The following is a 25,142-nucleotide window of genomic DNA, read 5'->3' as shown; positions in this document are numbered from 1 at the left end:
AATATAATTAATATTATATACACATTATATATTATTGTGTAAATATGAATAACATATAATTAGACGTGTGTGCTATTTCTGTCCGTTTGCATGTAGTTTAATTGCCGCTGGAGCATTTATAACAATACAAACCTTCCCTGACGTGAAGAGAATCCCATCACAGCAAGAGTCGTCACAATGATGAGATTTTACGTTCAAAGCGGGATACATAACGGTGAAATATTGGCGGTTTGCGCGGTCTAAAGCATGGCTTGTGAAAATACGCTGCAGGGTTATTGGCAACCATTAACAATGTGTTCTTTACCACCGCAATGTGTTAGTGGAAAAGGGAGCAGGGGTTGTAAAAACGGAAAGACAGCGAGGGAAAACAACAAAATACATCAACGCTCCAAAGGTGCGCTTGACAAATCAGGAAACAAGGCTATTGTGGTTATGGAGAAGTCATATTTTTATTCGGTGACTTTACAGTTGTGAGGCAAAACTCAAGTCCCACTTAAGTGCAATGTTCTGGCACTCTGACCTGGATTCTTTCTATCAGTGGTTCAATCTGAGGTCAGCGAGAAAGCACACGTTGTTCTCTTCTGTCAAAGTCATTTGCTGCTGTTTTTTTCCCTCATATCTCCGAGATGAATAATCAACCCAATTTTATATTTTATACCGAAACATCTAACAACTGAAACCTGGACCAGAACCTGAAGTTTCTCAGCTTCTTCACGGCATCTTTCGTTGTCTCATTCTTCACACACTACTGCTCCGTTAAATGAAATGATAATCAACTGTAGAAATATAAACAAATATATGAAGTCAACCTCCAATATGTAGCATAAAGAGACTCCGAAAATGAGAAGATCTTTGTGATTCTGCCATCAATTTTCATTTTATTGTCAAGCATGCTGACCTTAAAGTGCACAACTTTCACTGTATGGATGCATATGCATGCTTTGAGGGCACAGACTGTGATTGTTCTCTCTGGGTGTTACCTTTCGGAGCAGGAAGTGCACTCTCGGGTCGGGGGGAGTGGGGGCACACTCAGTCTGCAAGCACAACGCCGACGAGCTTTCAATCGGAGGTCACGTTGAACATCTGCTGCATTCTGAAACGACGACACAGACAATAAAAAAAAGTCAAGCCCAGTTTGAAAATCTTTGGTTTGAATTTTTTTTTTCTATGCTAGTCACTAATAGAAGTGTGCATCCGCCATTGCAGCCCAAAAAAAAGAAGTAAAAAAAATTATAAAATAACTCTCCACTGCATGGAAACACAACACAGAAGACAAATAGTCAACGTCAAAAGAGCATCTGGTTATAAAATGACTACAAAGTCAAAGTCTGCACGGAGAAGAAAACAGCTGGTTGCCATTCCGTTTTAGTGTTTAGTGAGTCCCATATGGTTTGTCGAGTTTTACCTTTTTTTTCCTCACCAAAGCTCCAACATGCACGTTGGTTTTATAGTGTTGGAGTAGTCGTGTGCTTGGCTCTGACCGTAAAGAAACATCACAGGAACTGCATTTAAAATTGAGAATAAAAAAAATGGTTAGGCTACTGAAGGTGTAACGGTTCACTCACTGGACTTACAGTAAGCTCAGGCAGTACTGACTCAGTTCAGATGGATACAAATAAAAGGAACAAGCTGAATGTAGCTTAAGGTAACCAGAGGCGGAGCTGGGGGGGGGGGGGGGGGGGGCACCCCCTCCGCACACACACAGAAAATATGCTTGGCTAATTTGGGGAATTATTTTCAACTTTCCCATCTGTCTCCTGTAAGGAACATGAAGTGAATTCTCATCGGCATTTTCGGAAGAATTCTTTGGGTTTGTAGATAATTTTTTTGAAGACTCCCTGAGACATCCTGGACCCCATCCGCATGCCCCCTCCTCAGGAAAACACCCTAGTGAATGTGACAGTAAAATTAATTTGTCTCACGAGGAAAATACATTTCATTCTAAAAATGACTTAAGATGTTAAAAATCTGTCTCTAGTCCGCTTCAAGTGGCAAAGACACCGTGTCGAGTTGAGTATTCCAGCACATTTCCAACATCTTAGCCCGACTTTAAAAATGAATCATGAAAACAAGATGGTGAGAAATTGACTCATTTCGCATAAAATTGTCTGCATTTGAGTCTTCAAAGCAGAGTGTTGTGGTTTCATGCGGTGAATCAGTACCCAGCAGGGTTTAACGATGAGGACCGGTTTACATCTACGTGGCACCGCGTCGACATGGTAGCTGTAATGCTGTTAACATAACAGGGCCAGACATCACACGTATGTAAATGCACCAAGACTGCATGATGAGGGTTTGTGATGGCAATAAAAGACGTCTGACTGCAACCCACCCCGTTGAGTAATGCTCACTTGGTGTGGTGTGATGGTTCCGAAGGGTGGAGGAAGGCAAGAGAAGCTTTCAGTAAAATCGGGACGGACATAAAAGGAGCCGGTAAACGCTACAAGATGTCGTCAGATAGAGACTTTAGAGATAGAAGGGCCTCATTTTTTGGTTTGACTGGATGGAAACGAGGAGTGGGGTGGTTGGTTACAAATATGAAGTTGAATGATTGGGCCCCAAACTACCTAACTGTTAGGTAGTCTGGTGACCAGACTGATAACTGTTAATTGCACTTTAGGTCCCTCTAGCGGACGCAGGTGCTTACTACACTTAAGCAAAAATGACCCATATTAGAATCAGTGTTTTTAATGCCATTTTGGTAAAGAGTAATTCACTTCTATAATATTAGGTATTATATTTAGTTTCGCTGAGTGGTGCCAAAAGCTGGTTAGCAGATCTGCTCAGTTCAGAGGTTAGGTAGAGGTTCTGGGTTTGAATCTTGTCTGCAACATTCCTGAAAAAGTGTGTCGATTTATCTAACAAACTGCAATAATTAAAATTATTGTTGATAAGGAGTGACTGAAGTTATGAAGGTGAACTGACTCTTGTATTGAGAATCTCAGCAGCGGAGATGCCAAGGTTATGTAGTTATTTCTTTGATACTACCGTTATTGTCCGCTAGAGGGCAGCATTGCTCCATAGATTGACTGAAAAAATCTTTTGGGGCTAAATGTGTTTGGTCTTTTTTCAGTCGACAATTTGAGGGGTTTTATTCTCTTGCATCATCCATTTTGATATTTTAAATAATATTTAAGAATCACTTTGCTCCATTCTATTTCACACTAGTGCGTCTTTCTGTGTTTCTGCATTGATTATTTGAAATGCAATGAAACAGAGAAGGGGAGAAATTATGTAATGACCCATTTACTTACAATATATGTTTAAAAATCCAATCCTAGAATCCGACACGAAGAAGTTAACAAAAGAAAATGCATGCACTATGCGTGAAATAATCGATCCTCTGCATGTGAGCTCAACGTGAATGCATACGTGAACTATTTTTATGAATGAGTGTCGCGGTCCTCGTGACGCGATCAGCCAATGAGCCGCACCTGCAGCCGCCTGCATCAACAAGAGGTGCATGCCCACGCCACGCGCCCATCGTGCACGCTGCACAAATCCCGCAGCAATCGCAATCTGGCAGACTCGCTCGCTCGCCCACGCGAGCACGCACGCACGGACCGATCACGTCACGCCCCAACCATCGCTCGAGCACGATGTCTTTTAAAGGCAGTAACGGCGTGGCCGCGGAGAGACGCGTCGATCTGGCGTCCCTCTTCTGCATGATCGGGCGACACGGTCCAGCCGTGGCTCTGGCCGTGTTCGCCATGGTGTCCGTGCTGGCGGGTTTCGTCATCTACCGAACCGTCAGGGGGAGACGAAGGGGGAGGAAGAAGGCCACCCCAGGTGAGGGAGAGAGCACCCCCGGGGAGACCGACGAGGCGGTGACGCAAGCCGGGGGTGAACCGCAAGCGTGTGCGACTTCCACAGGTACGCATGTCAAGTGGGCACGATGAGCGTATAGGCTTTTTAGTTTTTGCACATAATTCTCTCATAATTAAAAGCAAATGACATTATTTTAAAACAACCTTGACCTTTAATCCTTCCTACCATTCCTCATTTTTTTTTCCCCAGCGCGTTTTTTTCCCCAACATTAACTTGCGTCCATTCCCACAGAAATAAATAAGAAGCAAGGTTATTATAGTGAATGGATACTATCAATAATAAAAAAAGAAGTAATTGTGACATCTTATGTTAAAGAAACTGTTAAAAGTAACTGAAATGATTCAATAAATTAAAAATGAACTGTAATGACAAATCCAGAAGTGTGATTTTTAATGACACCAAATTAAAAGTAGTTTACAAATTTAGAAATATATGTTTTGTGCCATAGATGATGGTGATGTGGCAAAAGAGGAAGATGATCCCACTGGCACTCACCTCCAAGTCAGACGCCGTGCTGCTGCCGTTGTGAAGAGCCTGTCACCATCTGACGTCCAAGCACCGCTCAAGCAACATGCCCCATCGTCACAGCGAGTGGAACCTGTGCCGACATCTTTCACGGAAGCCCGGCTGTATTTGGAGGAGCCCAGTCAAAGTTCTGTGGCAGAAATACAGGCGGAACCTGCCACTGTTTGCCATTTATATGCAACAGAAGACTCATTAAAGGATGAAGAGATTTCAGAAGTTAGCTTGAAGGAGCTTGAGTCTGGTCAGGCTCACATCGAGCATGAAGAAGTAAGATTTTGTCATTATTTATTGTTCAAATTATAATTTCACTTTAAAAAGAGGGCAGTAAAATTGTAGGATTTTTTTAGCATTTTCAAAATGATAAAACTATTAATTTTTGCATTGTATCAGATATTTGAAATTCATTTAAATGTTAATAATAATTTCAAATAAAAATAATCATTTCAAATGTCATATTTTCCCATTCAGGGATACTATGCAGAATGTCAAGAAGGTGAAGACGTGAGCACGAATGATACCACACAAGCGGAGGAAAACGATCAGCCTTCCGCCGAGCAAGACAACGAAATCGTGGCGGAGACTGGGACAGTGGAGCTCGGCGACGACGAGGTGATTCACCACCAAGACGGTGCAGATCCCAATGAAAATGATCACCTCGCTGAGGAAGAAGAAAAACACAATGAGGAGCTGGAGAAAGAATTTGACGGCAACATTACTTTGACCGATGAAGCAACTGTTGCTTTTGATGCTCAGTCACTGCAAGTGGAACATCCAGAAATCCAAGCTGAGCCTAAAGAGGAACATAACCTGACAAGAAACCAAGAGATGGACCTCATAACCGATGGCGGGCTTGGAGAAAGTTCCGATATTGTTAGCAACAGTTCAAGTGTGCCACCTATACTTGGCGACGACACCTCTGATCCAACAACCCCAATTGACTCCGACATGTCAACTAATGATCAAGAAGCAGAGAAAGTAGATGTTCCAACTCTTGAAGATGAAACGGAAAATCTTTCTGCCACGACTGCAGAGGCCGAGGAACCTGTTGAGCCGTTACGCGAACCCTGGTCATCTCCCGAAGCTCAAGAAAGTTTTCCAGAACTTGACATCGAGGTAATCCCAGATGGTAACAATGAAGACCCGAATGGTGATGACACCAAAAAATCCACAAAGTCAAAGTTTGAATCGGTGGGTGGCAAAGATGAGCTCTCCCATGAGGACATTGAGTCTTCCTCTCAAGACCAACAAAATGATCAAAACCTTGATGAAGATTCCTTTGTCTTCGCGGCTCCTCCTCCTATCGTGACCAAAGATCCAACAAATCCACCTGAGCTTCGAGTTTGCCTGCCACTCTTTGAGCCGAGCGAGCTGAGGGATGACAACGTAAGTGGCGGGGGTGAAGAAAGTGGGATCTCCAGCATGGCCGTCAGTCCCGAACTGCCCGATCCCTCAAGTAACTTTGACATCATCGAGATGCCGGCGACAGATCACGAATCTCCAACTGAGGCGAGTCTGGAGCTTCAAGCTTGCCTTTTGCTTAACGACACAACTCCATCAATCTTGGAGGAAGAGGCAGAAGTTTACGAGCCTCACCCGCCTCCACTGCCTGAGCAGCTAGATCCCTCGAGTAACTTTGACACCGTCGAGATGCCGGCGACAGATCACGAATCTCCAACTGAGGCGAGTCTGGAACCTCAAGCTTGCCATTTACTTGACGACACAACTCCATCAGTCTTGGAGGAAGAGGCAGAAGTTTACGAGCCTCACCCGCCTCCACTGCCTGAGCAGATATGCAGTTGGAACGTTAAGTCATCAGCAAAAAACAAAGACACGATTGGCCACGTCAATGACAACCAGAGAGAAACGGTCCCGGTCCAAAATGATGAATGGGAAAGACAGGTAGATGTGAAAGTTGTTGAAGTTTCTTGTGAGAATGAGAAATTGGAAAGTGCAGAAAACAAAGAGCCACAGATGGAAAACGACGTGAAGACCGAAATAAATATCATGGAGGCAACTATGGACCATAACGAGTGGATCACAGATGGCAACCCAACGTTTCCCTGGATGAATCTCTCCACCCCAACTTTTGGAGGTGAGAGCCAGCAGCTTCCCACTCAAGAAACCAACTACCCAGATTCCGAGCCTCAATCTGTTCCTCCAGTCAAACAAACCGATAATTCCGAAGAAAACAGAAAAAGCCAAAAAGCAAACGTCACCTTCCGCGTCCACTACATCACCCGTTCACCGTTCCAGATGTTGGCCGTAACCGGGAACCGGCGGGAGCTCGGCAACTGGAAGAGCTTCGTCCCTCTGGAGGACACCAAGGATGGATACTGGTCGGCCGTGGTGAGCCTTCCCGCTCAGAATCACGTGCAGTGGAAGTTTGTGGTTGTGGAAAAGGGGGAGATGCGTCGCTGGGAGGAATGTCGCAATCGGCTGCTTGATACGGGATGTGGAGAAGACCTGCTCGTACACAAATTGTGGGGATACCTGTGAGAAATGAAATCACCGGGCCTACTATGTTCTATTGAAACGGTAACTATGTGACTGTCTACAAATAAAATGGATTTAGAAATATTAATACGGGCCATTTTAAAACCGGGACAGGTTACGCAATTTTGGGAGCATATCGGATAATCAACTAATTATCTGTCAGGTTAACTAACGATCGGGTTATCGAAGAGTCTTCCTTTACCGTACGTCATCATAATAGTGTCCACAGAATAGCAGCTTTGCTAAACGTTAGCCGTTGTACTCTTGCTCAAATGCAATCTATTTACGCAATTTTTTTTCTTCTTAAATTCGGCGAGTTGCAGTGCAAGTGCGATGAAATAATTTGGAGACTGCAAAACTGTTTCTGCTGCCGGACCCACCCCGATGTGAAAACAAGACTTTTATACTACCGCAATAATCAAAGCAATAATTAGTGTGAATTAAAGGCCAGAAATTGTAAACGAGTAAAGTGTGATGCTGCTTTTTTGACCAAACGCATGCCTCGTCGTTGCTCGGATCTATACTAGTGCCTTGATGAACATTGAGAAAGTTTGATATGTGATTTTTAAATCTGTCTGGTCTCTTGTAATATTATGCAATCTTGTGATGTTGTACCTTATGTAATTTCATAGATGTGATGCGTTTATTAAAGGCCAGTTATTTGAAAGGTTGTCTGCCACTTGTGATTTTTGACATGAGCATGTTTGCATGTGAAGTTTTTTATTTGGGGGGGTGCAAACAAAAAGGAGCCACATAACGATCTAAGTTCAAACTGCAAACATTCCTGACAAGACTTAGCTTGCATATTGAGTCCAACGTGCACCAACTGGAACTGACCACTGTTACTAGTTCTAATGAGTAAACACATTTCATTTTATTTTCCCTTGAGGCGAGAACAAAAAACTTGAATATGCATCCAAATAGCTAATTTGGAATGACTCAGAGGGCAAAAAAAAAAGTCGTATTGTGCTGGAGGTTTGTTTACAATGGCCAACTCTGCAAATCATTAATCTGCACTGTTTGTTTACAGAGAATAAAAAAATAATTGCAATTCAACAAAGCAATCAAATACCGTGAGCTTGCATAATGTTTTTCCATTTTTCTTTTTTTTTCAAGATTGCTAGTTTGAACTTCTAACTCTAAATGGAAGCGTATTGAAATAGGATCCCTGAGGTGCCTCTTCATTTAGAAGGCCTTTTTTCTTCAGTGTGAGTCATACGCGCATGAGCTGCCGCTTCGATTTTGGACGTTGAACCTTGGTGGGATCAACAACCTGCCTCTCTTAGCCAAGAAAGGCCCGTTGGACTGACACACTTTAAAGGAGGTCATCAGGACTTTGCCCTGATTTTTTTTTTTTTATCAGTCCAAAACACGAGTTCAGGACGTTTTTATGCATTGTGCCAAAATGACGAAGCAATCTCCCAGGTAGAATCCCAAAATCTGATATTAGCCTCATTATGATTAAGCAAAAACAATTATATTCCGGAATAACTGATAAAAAATCATGACAGATGGATCACTTCCAAGTGGAGATTTGCGACGGGTATAATTCCTGCCGATAACGGTGTGGTTTAGAAATCTTCACATGATATCTTGGGTCTTCTGACATGCATTGCACTCCCTTGCCTGCTAATGTGTCAGTACAGACTGCACACTTTATAAGGTCGGGGGGGTAATCCTTTATTTAGATCTGAGGTTTACAACTGACACCGCTTAGTCTCGAGTCATTCGTCTCTCTGTGTCACACTGGTCTGTCAAGTATACTGAGAATGAAACCGCTGCCGTGGTTTGATCTTAACCCAAATGACGGACGAAGAGGCTTAGCTTATTCTAGCGATGTGCAAATGCAAACCCCTTTGGAGTTTAGAGAATCCCTAGGGCAGTGGTCCCAATCTGCCATGATGCGGACTAGTCCTAGGTGGGATTGAACAAAACTTTTGATTCATTATAGCGACCGAAAAGGGTTTTATTTATAAAATCAGGTGCATCTAAAGGAAAGTTTGCCGTCTGTAATGTAAATGGATCGATGGGCTGTTCAATTTAAATTGTGGGCCAAATTGGGTTAAGCCAATTGAGGAATAGAATTAAATAGGACCGCATCAGATGGCCACTCCGGTCCTGCTTCCAATCTGACTGCGTGTTTAACTTGAACTTTAACTCTTTGAAAAGTTTATATAAAAGGTGAATAGATTTATTCCATTCAGTTAATCGGCCATCTCATGCATGTCTTGCTGAGTCAGTGCTCAATGCTACCTATAGCCTCACTTGTAGGTAAACATAATTTCAGAAGACCGCATGAGATGGTTTGGGGGGGGGGGTGAATATGTTAGTGTCATGTTTGTGGTTAGCATGAGGCTATTTATAACACATGGCGGCGCCCACCATGCAGCAGGATCATGCGGTGACCTTCACTGAAGGATGGTGAGCCATCTGACAGCACCGCGTGGCCTTTTGGGAATATGCATGGAATTTGAATGTCACTGTAATTCAAATAAGAATCAACATTCATATATTTTTTAATTGTCTCAGTGGAGGCTTGTACACAAATAAGACCTGTGTGTCTTTTTTATAGCTTAGATATAAATTAGTCTGCTTAGGTGAAGTGACGACCACAGATGCAATGCTCCTTGAAATGATGCCCAATTTAATGCCTCTGAGAAGGTAAATATTAGTTTAAAATACAACACTGCCCCTTGGTGGTATTTTAGTAGAACTGCAAATGGGAAACAAGTTGACTGTAAAAGTCTCTTGTGGACAAAGTGAAAATGAATAAATGAATCATTACTCCAGAATATGTAAAATAATTTTGTCAATACTAATCATGTAAACAACAAAGCTGACAAAATGAAAATAATAGAAAACACAAAATGCATTTAAAATTACAACTGGCACAATGACAGTTCAATATAAATATAAAAAAATAACCATGCTGTAAAATTAATCAAATTCATCCCAAATTAGTGAATGTGCCAATCACAGAGTGCATCACTGCACTCATTTTTGCGACATCATTTTTAAAATTAAAACCAGTACTGAACTGTATAAACTGCAGCAATTTTTCTCATATACATGATCCCCCACATCAAAACCTAATTTTGTTTGTACCTAGTGCTGCTCTGACTCCTCTGTGATGGTCCGGTAGTGTTGCGGCTGGTTCTGTGCCAGGGGAGAGTCCGTTTGTCTGAACAGGGCGGGCCGATTCTTTCGAGGACGCAGGAATCTTCCAGATGTCACCAGGTCGCCGTAGCCTTTAGCATGAGAGAACGCGTAGCCCGAGCGCCTCGTGCTGATTCGCCGGACCGGTGGACGACGAGGAGCAGGGGCTGGCAATGCTTCTTTACGCAACTTATGTCTCACCTGAAGAAAGAAAGGAATTCAATGAATTTTTGGGAAAATTACGACAAATTAATGATGGGGAAACGAAGCTTCAAATTCGCTTCATGAAGCAGTTGTATTTTCTGACTCCTCTAGATGGCGCCATTGATTTCATTAAAGAGGCAAATCAGCATGAAGGAGACATGCAAAACAATTTCTGCGAGCCAGGTGCTAAATGAAACTCTGACTAATCAAGATTTTCATACCTTGTCATTGGCGGTAGGACGAAGCTGAATGACAATGAAACGGAAAGCAACCACTGGCAGACTACACAGGAGTGTTGTCAAGAGTATAAGCAGCCACACATTCGGCTGGTTCAGAGAATTCCTCGCTGTACCTGCAGCCCCCCCAAAAGAACACGGGAAAGTGTCAGTTCAGTACCAAATTGTCTTTTATTTTTGTGTAGCAAGTTGCAGTGACTTACCAATGAAGGGGAACGTGGAGGTAAAAATTAGAAACATTCCGTTGCTGTACATGGTGAACGTGGTCGCAAAGTAGGCTGCAAGGCTGCCCCACACGAAAAACTGGTTCACGGCGGTCCAGTAATGCGTGTCGAGACACAGCTGGAAGTACATCAAAATAAAGTATTTATGGTTGAAAGAAAAAAACGATTGACTAAAAAGTGGATCTTCTTACCTGGATGCTGACCACAACAAGCAAACACGTCTGCGCCAGTAAAGCGAAGGACTGATAATCCGCAATGTCTTTGCCATCGTCTCGGACCGTGTCATGCATAGCCGCCCACGGGATGAAGAAGAGGATGAGGGAGCTATAGCAACTGTGGATCATGCAGCGGACAAAAACTTTCTTATTGAAGTAAATGTTCAGAGGCCCTGGGGAGTAGAGCTGTGGATACTGGAAACTCCATCGGTCATTCACATCCTGTGGCAAAAAGAAAGGAAAAAATGTAGTATGCAGGTGTACCTAATGAAGTGTCCTGTTACATACCTGGTCAAAAAGACTCATGCCCAGGACAGGGAGAGCCGTGTACACGAGGTTGTACAAGGTGATGAACCACTCATCATACACAGTCTATGAATCATAATACCAAAAGGTAAACAACTTTATGCTCAGTCATCAACTTTGAGCTCTCGAATGTTTCTCACCTGTGCCGAGAAACCGCAGAAGAAGGCGTACCAGAAATGCACAAAGGTGAAGGTGAAGTTTTTATAAAAGAAATACTGCAGAAACTTGCACATGCGCAGGTATGACCAGCGCCCGTGCACCAGCAGGAGGCGCTGTAGATAACGGAACTGAGCAAAGGAGAAGTCGCTGGACAGAACCGCCTGCATGCCTTCTTGACCGCTGATCCCGACGCCGATATGTGCAGCTGCAAGACCAGAATTGAACCGGGAACTTTTTCTTGCATTATCGGTGCGTGAAATTACCCTTGATCATGCTGACATCATTGGCTCCGTCCCCGATGGCCAGAGTGACCGCCTGTTTGTATTTCTTCACCAGTTGGACGACTTGGGCTTTTTGCAGTGGAGTGACCCGACAGCAGATCACCGTTTGGCACATGCATGCGGTTCTCAATAGTTCCAACTCCAAATCTTTCTCCAAGGCAAAGGCCTGAGGAATGCAAACGGAGGATAAGGTAGAAGACCAAGAAATATGAGGGGCGATGAAAACCCTCTTACCAGACTGTGTCCATTTATAACAAGGGCGTATTCTCCATCCACTTTGTCATCATGCACAGTTTCTGTCTTCTCAAGCCAGAAGAGGCCCGCACGAGCTTTGGTCACAGTCGGTGCATCGGCTCCTTCTGGACACATTTTCCTCCTTGCACACCTAAAAAGAGTACAGCATGGAATCATCATCAAGTCATGATAAGAAAACTTCCTATATATACATATTTTTAACGTATATTGGAACTCACGTACACAAGCTCCTTTTTCACTTCTTCTGCTGTATTTGCTGACACAGCAAAAATGTCCTTCATCTCCTCTCGCAGCATGTTGCAGGAATAGCCGATGTTCTCTGCCGTCTCTGAGAGATTGGTGAACATTCAATTGAGCAAAACGTGCAACATAAATTTTGGCAAAACACTGAGATTGCTCGTAAAGTAGGCCGAAAACCGAATAATAATAAAAAGACACCAACCTTGTTTATCTCCGGTCAACACCCAGATTTTGATACCAGCTTTGGCCAGCTGCTCGATTGTCTGAGGGACACCATCCTGCAATTTGTCTTCTACAGCCGTTGCTCCCAGAAGCTAAATCAAAACGTGCCAGTATGGCGTTTGGTAATTCAGCTTGACTTTAAATGGAACATTCATGCAACCAAAACAGTCTAAACCAACAGAAGAAGTCAGCGTACTCACCAGCAAGTCTTTCTCAATCTCTTCATACAGCTCATCGAGTTTCTCATCCCTTTCGTCCATGGCAGTGCTGGCCACATGGTGACGCTGCATCCACTCCTTCAAATAGCTCTCATCCAAATCCTTGTAAGCCAGAACCAAAGTGCGGAGACCGTCGCCTGCGTATTCCTAAATTAAGGGTTAAAAACATCAATGAAGATCCATGTGCGACTTTTCCGAGGAGAAAATAAAAACTCACGTTGAGATGTCCGGTGGTGATGCCCATGAGTTTGTTGCAGGAGGTGTGGAGCCTCTCGTAGATGATGGTGTCTGCTCCTTTGCAGTACAGAGTCAGCTTGCCTTCAGGATTCCGCACTGGAAATCAGAAGATTGATAAAGACAATTTAGTCTTCAATTAACAGAACATTTGGGAAGGAGCCAGATGAACCAGAGAAAAACCATCGAGCTGAGACTCGAGCCGAGAACATTCCAACAATGGTCTCACCTATGACTGACATCCTCTTGCGTACATTATTGAAATCTAAAACAGCCAAAAGATCATAGACGACTCGTTCGCCCATCTCCACCACCGTGATGGTCTCCGGTGTACGTGAACGGAACACAAAGCCGAAATTTCTCGCGGCGGTGACCAGAGCGCCTTCATCAGGTGACTGAGCCTGGTAGTAAAGCTCTCCTGGAAGTAAAAGAGATATTTAAAATATGGTTCCCGTTTCGACTTTGCTTACAAAGAAGCTCACCCTCTTTCTTTTCTTCGGGCATGACGGTGTGGCACAGAGCTAACAAACGGAAAAAAGCCTGAGCTTCCAAATTGCCCTCCCTGATGGTATCTGCCAAACTGCGGTCATGAAAAATGAATTTTGGATCGGCCAGCTGGTTCCACGAGAAGTCGACCCTTGGTGTCTTCTAGAGAGGGAAGGATGTCAGAAATGATTGCCGAACCAATCACAATCATAACTCACCTCTGTAATTTCCATCCTTTGTCCCGCAAAATCTAAAAGCTCACCTGACAAATAAAAACAGCACAGCCAAATATTATTTTCTCTTATATTTGCACACCTTCAATTATTTGCTCCTCACCATAGTTTTTGCCATTGATGGAACACTTATTAAAAGCCATGATGTTCTGCGTCAAGGTGCCAGTCTTGTCGCTGAAGATATATTTGATCTGACCCAACTCCTCGTTCAGAGTGGTGGTCCTGGCCTGAGCAGGAGTGTCGCTTTTGGGGTAATACATCTTCCTGTCCCAGTCGATGTAAAAACTATTCCCAAGACGGATGATCTCCACGCTGTCGTATCAAAAATAATTGTCAGGAAGTGTCGTTGTATTTTCAGGCGCCCAAATTCATACCTGACATAGAGCGATATCGGCACCACCGTGTTGAGAACGATGACGTAAGACCAGAAGGTGAGGAACGATGAAAGATGAGCGTCAACCCCGGGTTCCCGTGGGAGGAACATAGTGAACGCCGAGCCTTCCTTTATCTCCCAGATTGCGTTGCCGATGGTTAGAACGGAGCACATGGTAGCCAGGAAGCCAAAGATCTGAAAGAATTTCAAGGAGTTCAAGAATGAAGGTCCTGAATTATATCTCAGAGTTTTGAAAAACAAACTTTATAATTCAATTCATAACTCACACAAAGCACCAAAACATTCATAAGGTGATCAACGCTGGTGCGTTTGAACGTCGTCTTTCCGCTGTTCTGCATCAGCTTTGTGTCCGGGCCTTGAAAAATAAAATCGTGTTGAATCGGACTGCACCTGAAATGAGTCGTCAATGGTCTACCTCCAAAAATAACCAGTCCGAAGCACCACTCTGTGTTTCTCAAAGTGCATCCACGTAGAAGCACTTTGTCGTTATCCAAAGAGTACGTTTGTCCATCTACTGCTAGCGTCCCTTTAAATTTGTCCAGGCGGTTGTTTGGCGGTTCGCATCTGACTTCACCTGAGATTGAGAAACATCTTTGAGATTTGTCACTCTCAAATAACACCTCATTAAATGTGTCACCTTTGAAGCTGGCCAGTGCTTCGATGGTGTCTCCCATCTCTCCAGTGAGAGTCAACGCCTGTTTCACCTTCAGATTGGTTTCACTGGGGAAGACCACGAAAAGAAGAATTAAGAGAGAACCAGACGGCAATACTTATCGATCAAATATATATTATGGACTCACCCGTCGAGTTCTGCAGTTTCCACATAGACTAGATTTAGAGGCTCACTGCTCGAAAGCAGGAGGAGGTCTGCCTGGGGAGAAGAAAAATTAAAAAAATCCACAAAGAGATGTATGAAATGTTATCGTGGCACTTACTGTAACAAACTGGTTATTTTCCAGTTTAATGACATCTCCAACCTGAACATTCATCCATTTTTCACTTTGAAGTCTGCCAGAATGAAAATATAAATTTAATTTTTGTGTGATTTTAGTTTAAAAATACAGTTTGGAATTAGAGGACAATAAAAAAAAATATATATGTATCCCAAGAAAAAAAAGTGACTCACTCCCCATCGATGAGGACGTTCACTTTGCGGTTGTTCACTTGGTTGTCACTCTTGTGCCTGTTCTGTTTCATTTCAATTAAGAAATATGTCATTCTTACAATTAGACATAGTTGCGGCTTATAAAAGTGACTTTGTATCAAAAATGTCCTCTCACAATATCATCTGTGGCATCTTTGACGGCTGTTATGGAAAGCACCAAAATAAGCGGCACGGCTGTGGTGAACCACGAGAGCGAGGCGATTTGTGGGATGAGCTGGAAGCACACGTACACACAAATTTGTGTATCTTAAGATGTGGCTGCTATCACATTATCTGGCTTACCTGAAGTACAAAGAGGAAGAGGAAATAGCTGTTGGCGAGCCTCCTGAACTGCTCAAAAAGGTTAAGCGGAAGGAAGGTAAAGATGTTGTATTTGGATGTCTTGATGGCGTTATTCTGAAGATGGAAGAAGTGACAAATGAGGGTTCCATTGCTGCTGTGTTATTTCTTCAATCTTGTGTACTTACGGCATAGTTGTAGGACAAGTTGAAAGGTCTGTCATTGGCTCGCAAAAGTCTCTCCTCCTCTGTTGGTAAAGAAAAAAATAGAAATATTAAAAAAATAAAAAAATAAATATAATATATAAAATGAAAAAATAAATATGAAATAATAAAGAATAAATAAATACATAAATAAATATGAAAAAAATCAGACGTACCTTTGTTTTGCTGTTGCCCACACAGCCGTCCAAAGTAGGATTCCACTGATCCCATTTTATTTCTGTTTCTTCATAATGTACAGCTAGAAAAAAAAAAAAAAAGTTTTATTACACCTGTACGAAATCATGGAGGAAGCAGAGAGCTATTTGATTTGCAACTTTCCACTCTTTGTTAAATACAAGAATCCTATCAGCAATCTTGAGATAACGATAGTCGGGGATGATAACTGTGTACTTTCTTGTCTTCCAATAGAAGGGCAAATGTGGGCCAGGTATAAAAGCTGTGGCGTCTTAATTTATGGGGGGAAAACTGGAGTTTTTCAGAACCAAATAAATGCAGCCACTCCCCACTCAACACTTTGCACCAAAGTAAAATCTATATGGTCGGATAGTTTATAACCACAAAGATTATAAACGGTGATATGACCCAACCATGGTCATTTAGTTTACTTGTATTTATAATCCGCTAAAAGGGGGAGAATGGAAATGGTTTCAAGAAAAATAATATTTTTAGTCAATGAATCAGTTTTAACTCTAATATGCAGTTTACTCAAGACGGAACTCTTGATTTGATTCAGCTAGGAGAAATAATGTGGCTCAAATAAAACGTCGAGACATTTTTTGCATGTACTGTAATTTTTTACAACTATGCTTTAACAAAGAGATTAAACAAGAAGACATACCTCCAACAATAATCCTTTAAGGTCTTCCACATTCATGGAAACATGGCTGAAAGAAAGAAAAATGTTCCCTAACAAAGAACGCCTTCACTTTGGACTTTCAGACTTCAGCCTGGTACAAAGTACTGAACAATTATCGCAGGATGGAGCAGGTGCCTCGCGAGGAGCCACCAGTCGTTGTTTTGGATTCAAAAAGGAAGAACAGAGATTCCCGGGCGAGCTTCACTGCTAACCGCTTGGGTAAACAATAAAGTGATCTTTGGACCTGGATGGGCAGTAAAACAACGGTCGTGATGAACGGCCAATCAGAGCAAACAATGTAGCTTTGACTTGACTAAGCAGGTATGAAACACACCCCGGGGTGAGTGCGCATGCCTGAAAGTGACATTTGGAAAAACTACTTTTTCATCCCAGAAAATTTATTTGGAAAACAAAAATACACAACGTTGACTAGAATTTTACAAGAGAAAAAAAGAATACTGTACAAACATCAACTTGTGCTACTGTGGTTGAAGTTCTGACTCCCTCGTGATGGGCCGGTAGAATTGTGGCTGCTCTGTTTGTTTGCCCAAACCATTCTTGAATCTTTGCGATGTCACCAGATCGCCATAACCCTTCGTATGAGAGAAGGCGTAGCTCGAACGCCGAGCGCCAACTCGCCTGACTGATGAACGGCAAGGAACAGGACCTGGAAGCCCCTCCTTCCGCGCTTTATATCTCACCTGCACAAAAAAAAGTCACACCTCAAGATTTGTTTCAATTATTCATCAAGCGGTAAAATATACGACTGCCATACTTTGTCATTGATGGTGGGCCGAAGCTGAATGATAATAAATCGAAAAGCCAGCACGGGAAGACCGCATAAGAGACATGTCAAGAATATTGTCAGCCACACATTAGGTTGCCTCAAAGAGTTCCTTGCTGTTCCTGCAGTCCAAAAAAAACGGACGTATAAACGTCCTACATAAAAGCACAAATAAAACAAAATGGCGGCGGTGTAACGCCAACTCCGCGTGACTCACCGATGAAGGGGAATACAGAGGTGAATATGGAGAACATGTCGTTGCTGTGCATAGCGAAGGTGGTGGCCAAGTACACAATCAAGCTGCCCCACATGAACGACTGATTCACAGCGGTCCAGTAATGTGTGTCGAGACACAGCTAAAATGTTGACAAAGTATCAGAGGTCTTCCGAGTATATATGTACTTCATCCTCACCTGGATGTTAACGACAACGAGAAGACACGTCTGCGCCACTAAAGCAAAGGACTGATAATCAGCAATATCTTTTCCGTCGTCCGCCACAGTGTCGTGCAAGGCCGCCCACGGGATGAAGAAGACAACAAGTGAGCTGTAGCAACTGTGAATCAGACACCACACCATGGATTTCTTATTGAAGTAACTATTCAGAGGTCCCGGTAAGTAGAGCTGAGGATACTGCAAACTCCAGCCATCATTCACATCCTGCAGAAACCAGGAAAGCCGATAAAGTATTGTTGACAGGAATAGTATGATGCTAACGTTGCGTACCTGGTCAAACAGACTCATTCCGACAACAGGGAGGACTGTGTAGAATACATTGTACATGCTGACAAACCACTGGTCGTAGACAGTCTAGGGATTAGAAGAGACAACAAGAGTTAGGTGTCAAAGGTTTTTCTTAAGAATTCCTTCTTGGTCCTCACCTGTGCCGAGAAACCGCTGAAAAAGGCGTACCAGACATGCACAAAGGTGAAGGTGAAGTTTTTATAAAAGAAATACTGCAGAAACTTGCACATGCGTAGGTATGACCAGCGCCCGTGCACCAGTAGGAGGCGCTGTAGATAACGGAACTGAGCAAAGGAGAAGTCGCTGGACAGAACCGCCTGCATGCCTTCTTGACCACTGATCCCGACACCGATATGTGCAGCTGCAAGACCAGAATCAGTTTGAACACGGAGCTTTTCTCGTATTATCGGTACGTGAGTTTACCCTTGATCATGCTGACATCATTGGCTCCGTCCCCGATGGCCAGAGTGACCGCCTGTTTGTATTTCTTCACCAGTTGGACAACTTGAGCTTTTTGTAGTGGAGTGACCCGACAGCAGATCACCGTTTGGCACATGCATGCGGTCCTCAATAGTTCCAACGCCAAATCTTTCTCCAAGGCAAAGGCCTGAGGAATGCAAATGGAGGACAATGTAGAAGACGGGCAAATATGAGGGGCGACGAAAGCCCTCTTACCAGACTGTGTCCATTTATAACAAGAGCGTATTCTCCGTTCACTCGGTCATCATGCAGAGTTTCTGTCTTCTCAAGCCAGAAGAGGCCCGCACGAGCTTTGGTCACATTTGGTTCCTCCGCTGCTGTTGGACACATTTTCCTTCTCGCATTCCTAAACATAGAGATGGAGATGATTCTTACTCGTTTGATTCATGATGACCGTACTTGATTAAATATGCCAACGTGAGATCGTGAACATACCGAAGCTCCTCTTTGACTCCGTCTGCTGTATTTGCGGATACGATGAACACATCCTTCATGTCCTCTCGCAGCATGTTGCAAGAATAGCCGATATTCTCTGCCGTTTCTGGTGGGAATAAGATTTTCAGAATTTCTTAAACTGAACACACGCAAAAAAATTAATCCTACAGGACGGATTAACCTTGTTTATCTCCGGTCAACACCCAGATTTTGATATCAGCTTTGGCCAGCTGCTCTATTGTCTGAGGGACACCATCCTGCAACTTATCCTCTACAGCTGTTGCACCCAGAAGCTTAATCAAAAGAAAAGTAAATTTTCTTCCAAGTTTGATGAACCGATTTGACCTCAGCTACCTCCACCATCTTGTGTCAGATAAAAGTCAAGGTTTCTAGCAAAGTAGTTAACGGTCGAACCAACCAACAAGTCTTTCTCAATCTCTTCATACAACTCATGAAGTTTCTCATCTCTTTCTTCAATGGTGGTGCTGGCCTCATGGTGGCGCTGCAGCCAATCATTCACGTAGCGCTCATCCAAATCCTTGTAAGCCAGAACCAAAGTGCGGAGACCATCGCCTGCATATTCCTATTAATTAGGAACAGGGATTACAACAGACTCTTCCTTTTGGAGGAAATGAAAACTTACATTGAGGTGTCTGGTGGTGACGCCCATGAGTTCGTTGCAGGAGGTGTGGAGCCTCTCGTAGATGATGGTGTCTGCTCCTTTGCAGTACAGAGTCAGCTTGCCTTCAGGATTCCGCACTGGAAATCAGAAGGAGCATATCAAGACAAGTTAGTCTTCAATTAACAGAACATCGACTTGAGCCGAGAACATTCCAACAATGGTCTCACCTATGACTGACATCCTCTTGCGTATATTATTGAAGTCCAAAACAGCCAAAAGTTCATAGACTACTCGTTCGCCCATCTCTACAACCGTGATGGTCTCCGGTGTACGTGAACGGAACACAAAGCCGAAATTTCTCGCGGCGGTGACCAGAGCACCTTCATCAGGGGACTGAGCCTGGTAGTAAAGCTCTCCTTGGAGGAAACGGGACAGATCATCAAACATGTTTTATATCCCAAAAGCAGTTCTGAAATTTTTGCTGACCATCTTTTTTTCCCTCGGGCATCACAGTGTGGCACAGAGCCAATAAACGGAAGAACGCTTGAACCTCCCAGTCGCCCTCCCTGACGTTATCTGCCAAACTGTGGTCGTGAAAAATGAACTTTGGATCGGCTTGCTGGTTCCACGAAAAATCCACCCTTGGTGTCTTCTACAAGAAGAAAGACGTGTCTGGCAAACTGAGATGTTTGTTGTAACTCTTACCACATCTCACCTCTGTTATTTCAATCCTCTGTCCTGTTAGGTCCAAGAGCTCCCCTAAAACAGAAGAAGAAGAACACCAAACTAAAATGTGATTCATTTACTGTTTGCGTTGCGTGGCGTTGAATCATCCACTCACCATAACGTTTGCCGTTGATGGAACACTTATTAAATGTCATGATGTTCTGCGTCAAGGTGCCAGTCTTGTCGCTGAAGATATATTTGATCTGACCCAACTCCTCGTTCAGAGTGGTGGTCCTCACCTGAGCAGGAGTGTCACTCTTGGGGTAATACATCTTCCTATCCCAGTCAATATAGAAACTATTCACCAGACGGATGATCTCCACGCTGGTGGGAAATAAAAACAATGGAAGCGTGACAAAAACGGAAAATGTGTTAATGATGCTGTCAGTGCGTACCTGACAAAGAGAGACATGGGCACCACAGTGTTCAGAAGGATCATGTAAGACCAGAAGCAGAGGAATGATGAGAGCGGAGAATCAACGCCGGGTTCTGAAGGGAGGAACGCGGTGAAAACCGATCCATCCGTCGTCTCCCAGACTGAATGACCGACGGCCAGGACGGAGCACATGGACAGCAGGAAAACAAAAATCTGCTCGGTGAAGGAAAAAAGACATTATGAAGCAAAACCTGCCTGCTGGTTATGCTTTTACGTGATTCAAAAACTCACACAAAGCACCAAAAGGTTCATGAGGTGATCAACGCTGGTCCTTTTGAACGTCGTCTTTCCGCTGTTCTGCATCAACTTGGTGTCTGGACCTGGAAAATTATTTAAAGTTGAACGCGATACAATTTGGAATCGAACCGAAACAATTGATTAAAAATGACTGAATAAAAAAAAAGACATGATAGTTGACCTCCAAAGACGACCAGTCCAAAGCACCACTCTGTGTTTTTTAACATGCATCCACGAAGAAGCATTCTGTCATTATCCAAAGAATACATTTGTCCATCGACTGTCAGCGTCCCTTTAAAAATCTCCAGACGATTATTTGGAGGCTCACATTTGATTTCCCCTGTAAAAAAAATACGGGCTTCGTTAATTTTGTGTTCATTTGAAAATACCTGGAAAAGCTGAATTCAATTGCTCGTTGAAGTTGTCACCATTGAAGCCGGCCAGTCTTTGAACGTCGTCGCCCATTTCGCCAGTGAAAGTCAACGCCTGTTTTACCTTCAAATTGGTTTCACTGGCAAAGACCGTGAAGACGTTCGAAGGGAATTATCAAATTATTAAATATTCATAATCCATCCATAACTTACCCGTCCAATTCAGCTGTTTTAACATAAACCACATTGAGAGGCTCGCTGCTGGAGAGCAAAAGGAGGTCTGCCTAGAAAGCAAACACGTAAAAAAAAGTAGCAGAACAACATTTTTAAAGAACTCCCAAGAGTTTTTATTTTGGGTGGCACTTACCGTGACAAACTGGTTATTTTCTAGTTTGACGATATCTCCAACCTGGACATTCATCCATTTTTCGGTTCTAAGTCTGTGAAAATAAAAGCAGACACTTTAACAACTCAGATTGACAGGTCATTTTGAAAAGAGCCAACAGACTCACGTTCCATCAAGAAGGACGCTCACTTCACGGTTATTCACTTGATTGTCGCTTTTGTGTCGATTCTGTTCATAAAACAGGAGTGAAGATGTTAGATTGCTAAAAAGGTCACGGTGTTTTGTAATCTGCTCACAATGTCATCTGAGGCATCTTTCACCGCCGTTATCGAGAGCACCAAAATGAGAAGAGCAGCTGTGGTGAACCAGGCCAGCGAGGAGATTTGAGGAATGAGCTGTCAAAACATATATCAAGCCCATATCAGGAACTGTATTGCAGCATTAGAGGGGCAACTGACATTTCAAAAAGCCCACCTGAAGTGTAAAAAGGAAGAGGAAGAAGCAGTTGGCGAGCCTCCTGAACTGCTCGAAAAGGTTCAGCGGCAGAAAGGTGAAGATGTTGTATTTCGATGTCTTGATGGCATTGTTCTGGAAAAATAAAGTCGTGAGAAATGTAAAACAATTCCATTGTCACTTCTTTCCATGTTGTGGACTCACGGCATAGCGGTAAGAAAGGTTGAAGGCTCTGTCGTTGGCTCGCAAGTTTCTCTCCACCTCTGTTGAGAAGAGGGGGGGGGGGTGGGGGGAAACATAAAAGAAAACACAATACATGTAAAAAAAAAATAAAATAAATAAAACTAAAAATAAATAAATAAAACTCACCTCGTGATTTCCGCTGCCCACACACCTCACCGAAGTAGGACACCAGTGATCCCATCTTATCTCTGTTTTTCTATCCCAAAACGTGGAGGAACAATTCTGATTGTTAATCTTTACAAATATAGACTTAGTTGGATGCCTGACTAATGTCGGGCTACTCCCTGCTCAAGCCTTTGTACCAAAGTTAAAGATTTATAACAAGAAAGATAAAGGTGGCGGGTGATATGATTGCAGGATGGCAGTCACTTTTCAAACAAACTCTCTACAAAGCACGTTGTCTCACATGCGGGACGCTGGAAAGTTGCTCCTGGAGATTTGAGTAATAAAAATGTTAAGATACAATATCTGCAAGTTCAGCGAGCACTTAAATCGGACAGGCGAATGCACAAAAAATAAGGGACTGTTAAGCGGATTTTATTTTCATTACTAATTGCAACCATCAATGAGTTTGGATTGTTTTCTAAATATTAAAAAATAGATTTATAAATTAAACCACAAGTATAAAAAGTGGTCAAGCCTAATTTTTGATTTGTTTTTTTTTTTCTCCTTGATTTTCAAAGAGAAAAATCATATCACATCAAAAATAAATCAGTACTTGCATAGTGACACATGGAGAAAAAAAAAAGAATGAATTATTTGACAACAACAAAATGAAACCAACAAAAGCAAGTCATTGCATGGACTCACTTTGGACTTTCAGCCTGGTCCAGAGTTGAGAACCAGGAGGTTCTCCCAGCTGGATGAAAGACCCACAAGATGGAGGAGGTGATGAGAGTGGAGCCAGCGCTCAAGCGTTTTTGCATCAAAAGTGAAGAGCTGTGATTCCAGTGAGACTCCCCGCTAAGAGTGTGAGTAAATAATGAAGCAATCTTTGGACCTCGATGCTGACACAGCATGGGCAGTAAAACATTTGTTGCGATGGTAATTACAAGCAATGCTTGCAATTAAACTTATCAATATCATTAAAATATCAATTTATCTTTCAGAGGTATTGAAAAACGATTCAAATTAAAAACAAATCTCATGAAGGGCTGTCAGAAAAATCAGGTAGACGTTTTGATGGACGTACACTTTATAGAAAATGAATAGGAATGTTTGAATGACAACATATACATAGCAACAAATCAATTCACCTAGTGGAGAAAAATGCAAAATTAAAAAATGGCACAAGGATAGTATATTACAGAAAATATTTAATCTCGTTTCTTTCTCCAGGATATTTTGTGTTAAAAACAGGATCGCTCCACCGCTGAGGTGTTCATATTGAAAAAACATAAATAAATACAACCGTCATTACTCGTTATTTGTCCATCAGTTATAAAACACTTTGATGGCACGTGAATTCATGTCAGCATCGAATTCAAAACGTATCTTACGGTCACATTACGCATACACACAAACACATACATACATAATACCATTAAGGGACAGAGAAAGATCAACATTTAGCATTTGTAGAAATGATAAAAGTAGAAAAAAAGGAGATCACTTATTGGAATACAGGAAGGGAAAGTAGAAAACCTCACAGTAGGTAGGCAAAAATAAGACAATAAAACAAAAATGTTCAATCGCAGTAAGGCAAGTGAAAAATAAAAAAAAGCACGAGCAGAAACAAACAAATCAGGTTGGGTGACAGATTCTTCTTCACATTTTTGGAAAGCTGGAAGCTATCCAATGGTTTTTAATTTCTGAAAACGATGGACTGTGAAAGTGAAAGACATTTGCTGTACGGGAAGCATCGACATTTGCTCTAACTTATTTATCCCCCTTCTAACATGTAAACCATCGGTAAGTAAACACTTTAAAAATCAACTCAGACGTCGTGCTGCTGAGTAACAACACTGCAGCAGGAAAAATTGTACACCATGGGCACAAAAAATAAATAATAGTTTAAAAAATAAATAAATAAATAAATTGTCTTTCCTACCGTGACTGTGCTTGAGGAGTTGGGAGTTTTGATTTTATACACTTTGATTAATAAGTGTGTCCCGAAGGAAGGGGGGGGGGGGGTCTTTCACATTGTGGCATTAAAAGAAGCCATTAGGAGGCACATATTCAAGTGTTAAAAGACGACTGGATGAGGTCTGCTTCCAAAATTCGATCGCCTTTGACACTGCGTGAGATGAAATTGATTGTCGTCTTTACACGACTCGGAAAGCGCAGGTCTGCACCTTGAGCTGACTTCATTTGACACTTTCACTGTTTGGATTTGGGAGTGTAAGGCATCAAACTTATTGACATTTGCATTGTCGGAGGTTTAAACAAACAAACAAAAAAAAGGCGGGTTAAGAGCCAAGTAAAATTTGAGGGACACAAAGTATGTGAGGGACCTTGGTCAGGTGCCACCAAATAGTCAATTAAGAAATGTCTACCGAGGGGGAATTCCTCATCTGCCCTCTTCGGCCGATCTCGTTTCCGATTTAAGCCTCACGAATTCCTTCGCCACATCGTCATTGGTGCGCTGCGACAAGATCCGCATGGCGGTGAGGCCCGTGTCGTCCATGTGGATGCATGAAGCAAGTGGGCACCAGCAGGCGCAGTTGCCCTTCTCCATGATGTCCCTCAGCTGGATCACAGACAAGCCCACCACCCGGTCGGCTCGACCGAAGCAGTAATCCTTGACGCACACTTGCAGCTCGTAGCATTCGAAACCATCCTGGTTTCCCAGAACGCTGTGAGAAAGAAATCCAAAAGGTGAATTTTTATGAAC

General features: G+C 42.8%; 4 protein-coding genes and 1 long non-coding RNA gene across 15 annotated transcripts in view; 1 reads left to right on the top strand and 4 right to left on the bottom strand.

Annotated features, from left to right (window-relative positions):
- Nucleotides 1–317: 317 nt before the first annotated feature.
- LOC133163023 (uncharacterized) lies at nucleotides 318–3,404 on the bottom strand. 2 transcript variants are annotated; one of them, XR_009716315.1, is made up of 4 exons: nucleotides 3,255–3,399; nucleotides 1,406–1,502; nucleotides 981–1,093; nucleotides 318–776 (listed from the first exon to the last, which is right to left on the bottom strand). It is a non-coding gene; the product is annotated as an uncharacterized LOC133163023 (long non-coding RNA). The 2 variants fall into 2 exon arrangements; XR_009716314.1 differs by having other exon boundaries at nucleotides 318–1,093; nucleotides 3,255–3,404.
- Nucleotides 3,405–3,457: 53 nt separating this feature from the next.
- On the top strand, nucleotides 3,458–7,513 carry stbd1 (starch binding domain 1). 2 transcript variants are annotated; one of them, XM_061292534.1, is made up of 3 exons: nucleotides 3,458–3,789; nucleotides 4,277–4,620; nucleotides 4,822–7,513. In XM_061292534.1, the coding sequence occupies exons 1-3, from the start codon at nucleotides 3,600–3,602 to the stop codon at nucleotides 6,847–6,849; spliced, it is 2,562 nt and encodes an 853-aa protein (XP_061148518.1). In that variant the 5' UTR covers nucleotides 3,458–3,599; the 3' UTR covers nucleotides 6,850–7,513. The 2 variants fall into 2 exon arrangements, with proteins under 2 accessions (XP_061148518.1, XP_061148517.1); XM_061292533.1 differs by having other exon boundaries at nucleotides 3,459–3,873.
- A 2-nt stretch (nucleotides 7,514–7,515) lies between these two features.
- Nucleotides 7,516–16,555, bottom strand: LOC133163020 (phospholipid-transporting ATPase ID-like). Of its 6 annotated transcripts, XM_061292526.1 has the most exons (29): nucleotides 16,416–16,555; nucleotides 15,733–15,815; nucleotides 15,542–15,600; nucleotides 15,357–15,470; nucleotides 15,190–15,288; nucleotides 15,036–15,097; nucleotides 14,845–14,917; nucleotides 14,710–14,780; nucleotides 14,547–14,629; nucleotides 14,325–14,483; nucleotides 14,176–14,264; nucleotides 13,890–14,083; nucleotides 13,619–13,827; nucleotides 13,501–13,544; nucleotides 13,279–13,444; nucleotides 13,026–13,214; nucleotides 12,780–12,895; nucleotides 12,545–12,709; nucleotides 12,325–12,436; nucleotides 12,105–12,210; nucleotides 11,862–12,012; nucleotides 11,610–11,793; nucleotides 11,328–11,551; nucleotides 11,170–11,253; nucleotides 10,858–11,103; nucleotides 10,646–10,784; nucleotides 10,428–10,558; nucleotides 9,952–10,203; nucleotides 7,516–9,326 (listed from the first exon to the last, which is right to left on the bottom strand). In XM_061292526.1, the coding sequence occupies exons 2-28, from the start codon at nucleotides 15,785–15,787 to the stop codon at nucleotides 9,952–9,954; spliced, it is 3,576 nt and encodes a 1,191-aa protein (XP_061148510.1). In that variant the 5' UTR covers nucleotides 15,788–15,815; nucleotides 16,416–16,555; the 3' UTR covers nucleotides 7,516–9,326. The 6 variants fall into 6 exon arrangements, 4 of the variants coding, with proteins under 4 accessions (XP_061148510.1, XP_061148509.1, XP_061148512.1 ...); XM_061292525.1 differs by lacking the exon at nucleotides 7,516–9,326 and having other exon boundaries at nucleotides 9,471–10,203; XM_061292528.1 differs by lacking the exon at nucleotides 7,516–9,326 and having other exon boundaries at nucleotides 9,471–10,203; nucleotides 13,279–13,441.
- LOC133163021 (phospholipid-transporting ATPase ID-like) lies at nucleotides 16,536–22,329 on the bottom strand. Of its 2 annotated transcripts, XM_061292531.1 has the most exons (26): nucleotides 22,271–22,329; nucleotides 22,088–22,201; nucleotides 21,910–22,008; nucleotides 21,780–21,841; nucleotides 21,635–21,707; nucleotides 21,481–21,551; nucleotides 21,325–21,407; nucleotides 21,078–21,236; nucleotides 20,891–20,979; nucleotides 20,619–20,812; nucleotides 20,339–20,547; nucleotides 20,213–20,256; nucleotides 19,984–20,149; nucleotides 19,725–19,913; nucleotides 19,519–19,634; nucleotides 19,294–19,458; nucleotides 19,057–19,168; nucleotides 18,876–18,981; nucleotides 18,636–18,786; nucleotides 18,384–18,567; nucleotides 18,098–18,321; nucleotides 17,943–18,026; nucleotides 17,631–17,876; nucleotides 17,435–17,573; nucleotides 17,209–17,339; nucleotides 16,913–17,134 (listed from the first exon to the last, which is right to left on the bottom strand). In XM_061292531.1, exons 5-26 carry the CDS (start codon nucleotides 21,686–21,688, stop codon nucleotides 16,913–16,915), a joined length of 3,138 nt encoding a protein of 1,045 aa, XP_061148515.1. In that variant the 5' UTR covers nucleotides 21,689–21,707; nucleotides 21,780–21,841; nucleotides 21,910–22,008; nucleotides 22,088–22,201; nucleotides 22,271–22,329. The 2 variants fall into 2 exon arrangements, with proteins under 2 accessions (XP_061148514.1, XP_061148515.1); XM_061292530.1 differs by lacking the exons at nucleotides 22,088–22,201; nucleotides 22,271–22,329 and adding an exon at nucleotides 16,536–16,677 and having other exon boundaries at nucleotides 16,902–17,134; nucleotides 21,910–21,983.
- Nucleotides 22,330–23,486: 1,157 nt separating this feature from the next.
- LOC133163019 (protein unc-13 homolog B-like) overlaps nucleotides 23,487–25,142 on the bottom strand; it is a 34,845-nt gene continuing 33,189 nt past the window's right edge. For all 3 annotated transcript variants that reach the window (XM_061292522.1, XM_061292523.1, XM_061292524.1), the window contains one exon: nucleotides 23,487–25,104. In XM_061292522.1, coding sequence (XP_061148506.1) covers nucleotides 24,819–25,104 — 286 coding nt within the window. In that variant the 3' untranslated portion in view covers nucleotides 23,487–24,818. The remainder of the gene's footprint in view (nucleotides 25,105–25,142) is intronic.

This window comes from Syngnathus typhle, linkage group LG12, assembly GCF_033458585.1.
Source record: "Syngnathus typhle isolate RoL2023-S1 ecotype Sweden linkage group LG12, RoL_Styp_1.0, whole genome shotgun sequence".
NCBI lineage: Eukaryota > Metazoa > Chordata > Actinopteri > Syngnathiformes > Syngnathidae > Syngnathus > Syngnathus typhle.
This window is presented reverse-complemented; position numbering and strand designations above follow the sequence as displayed.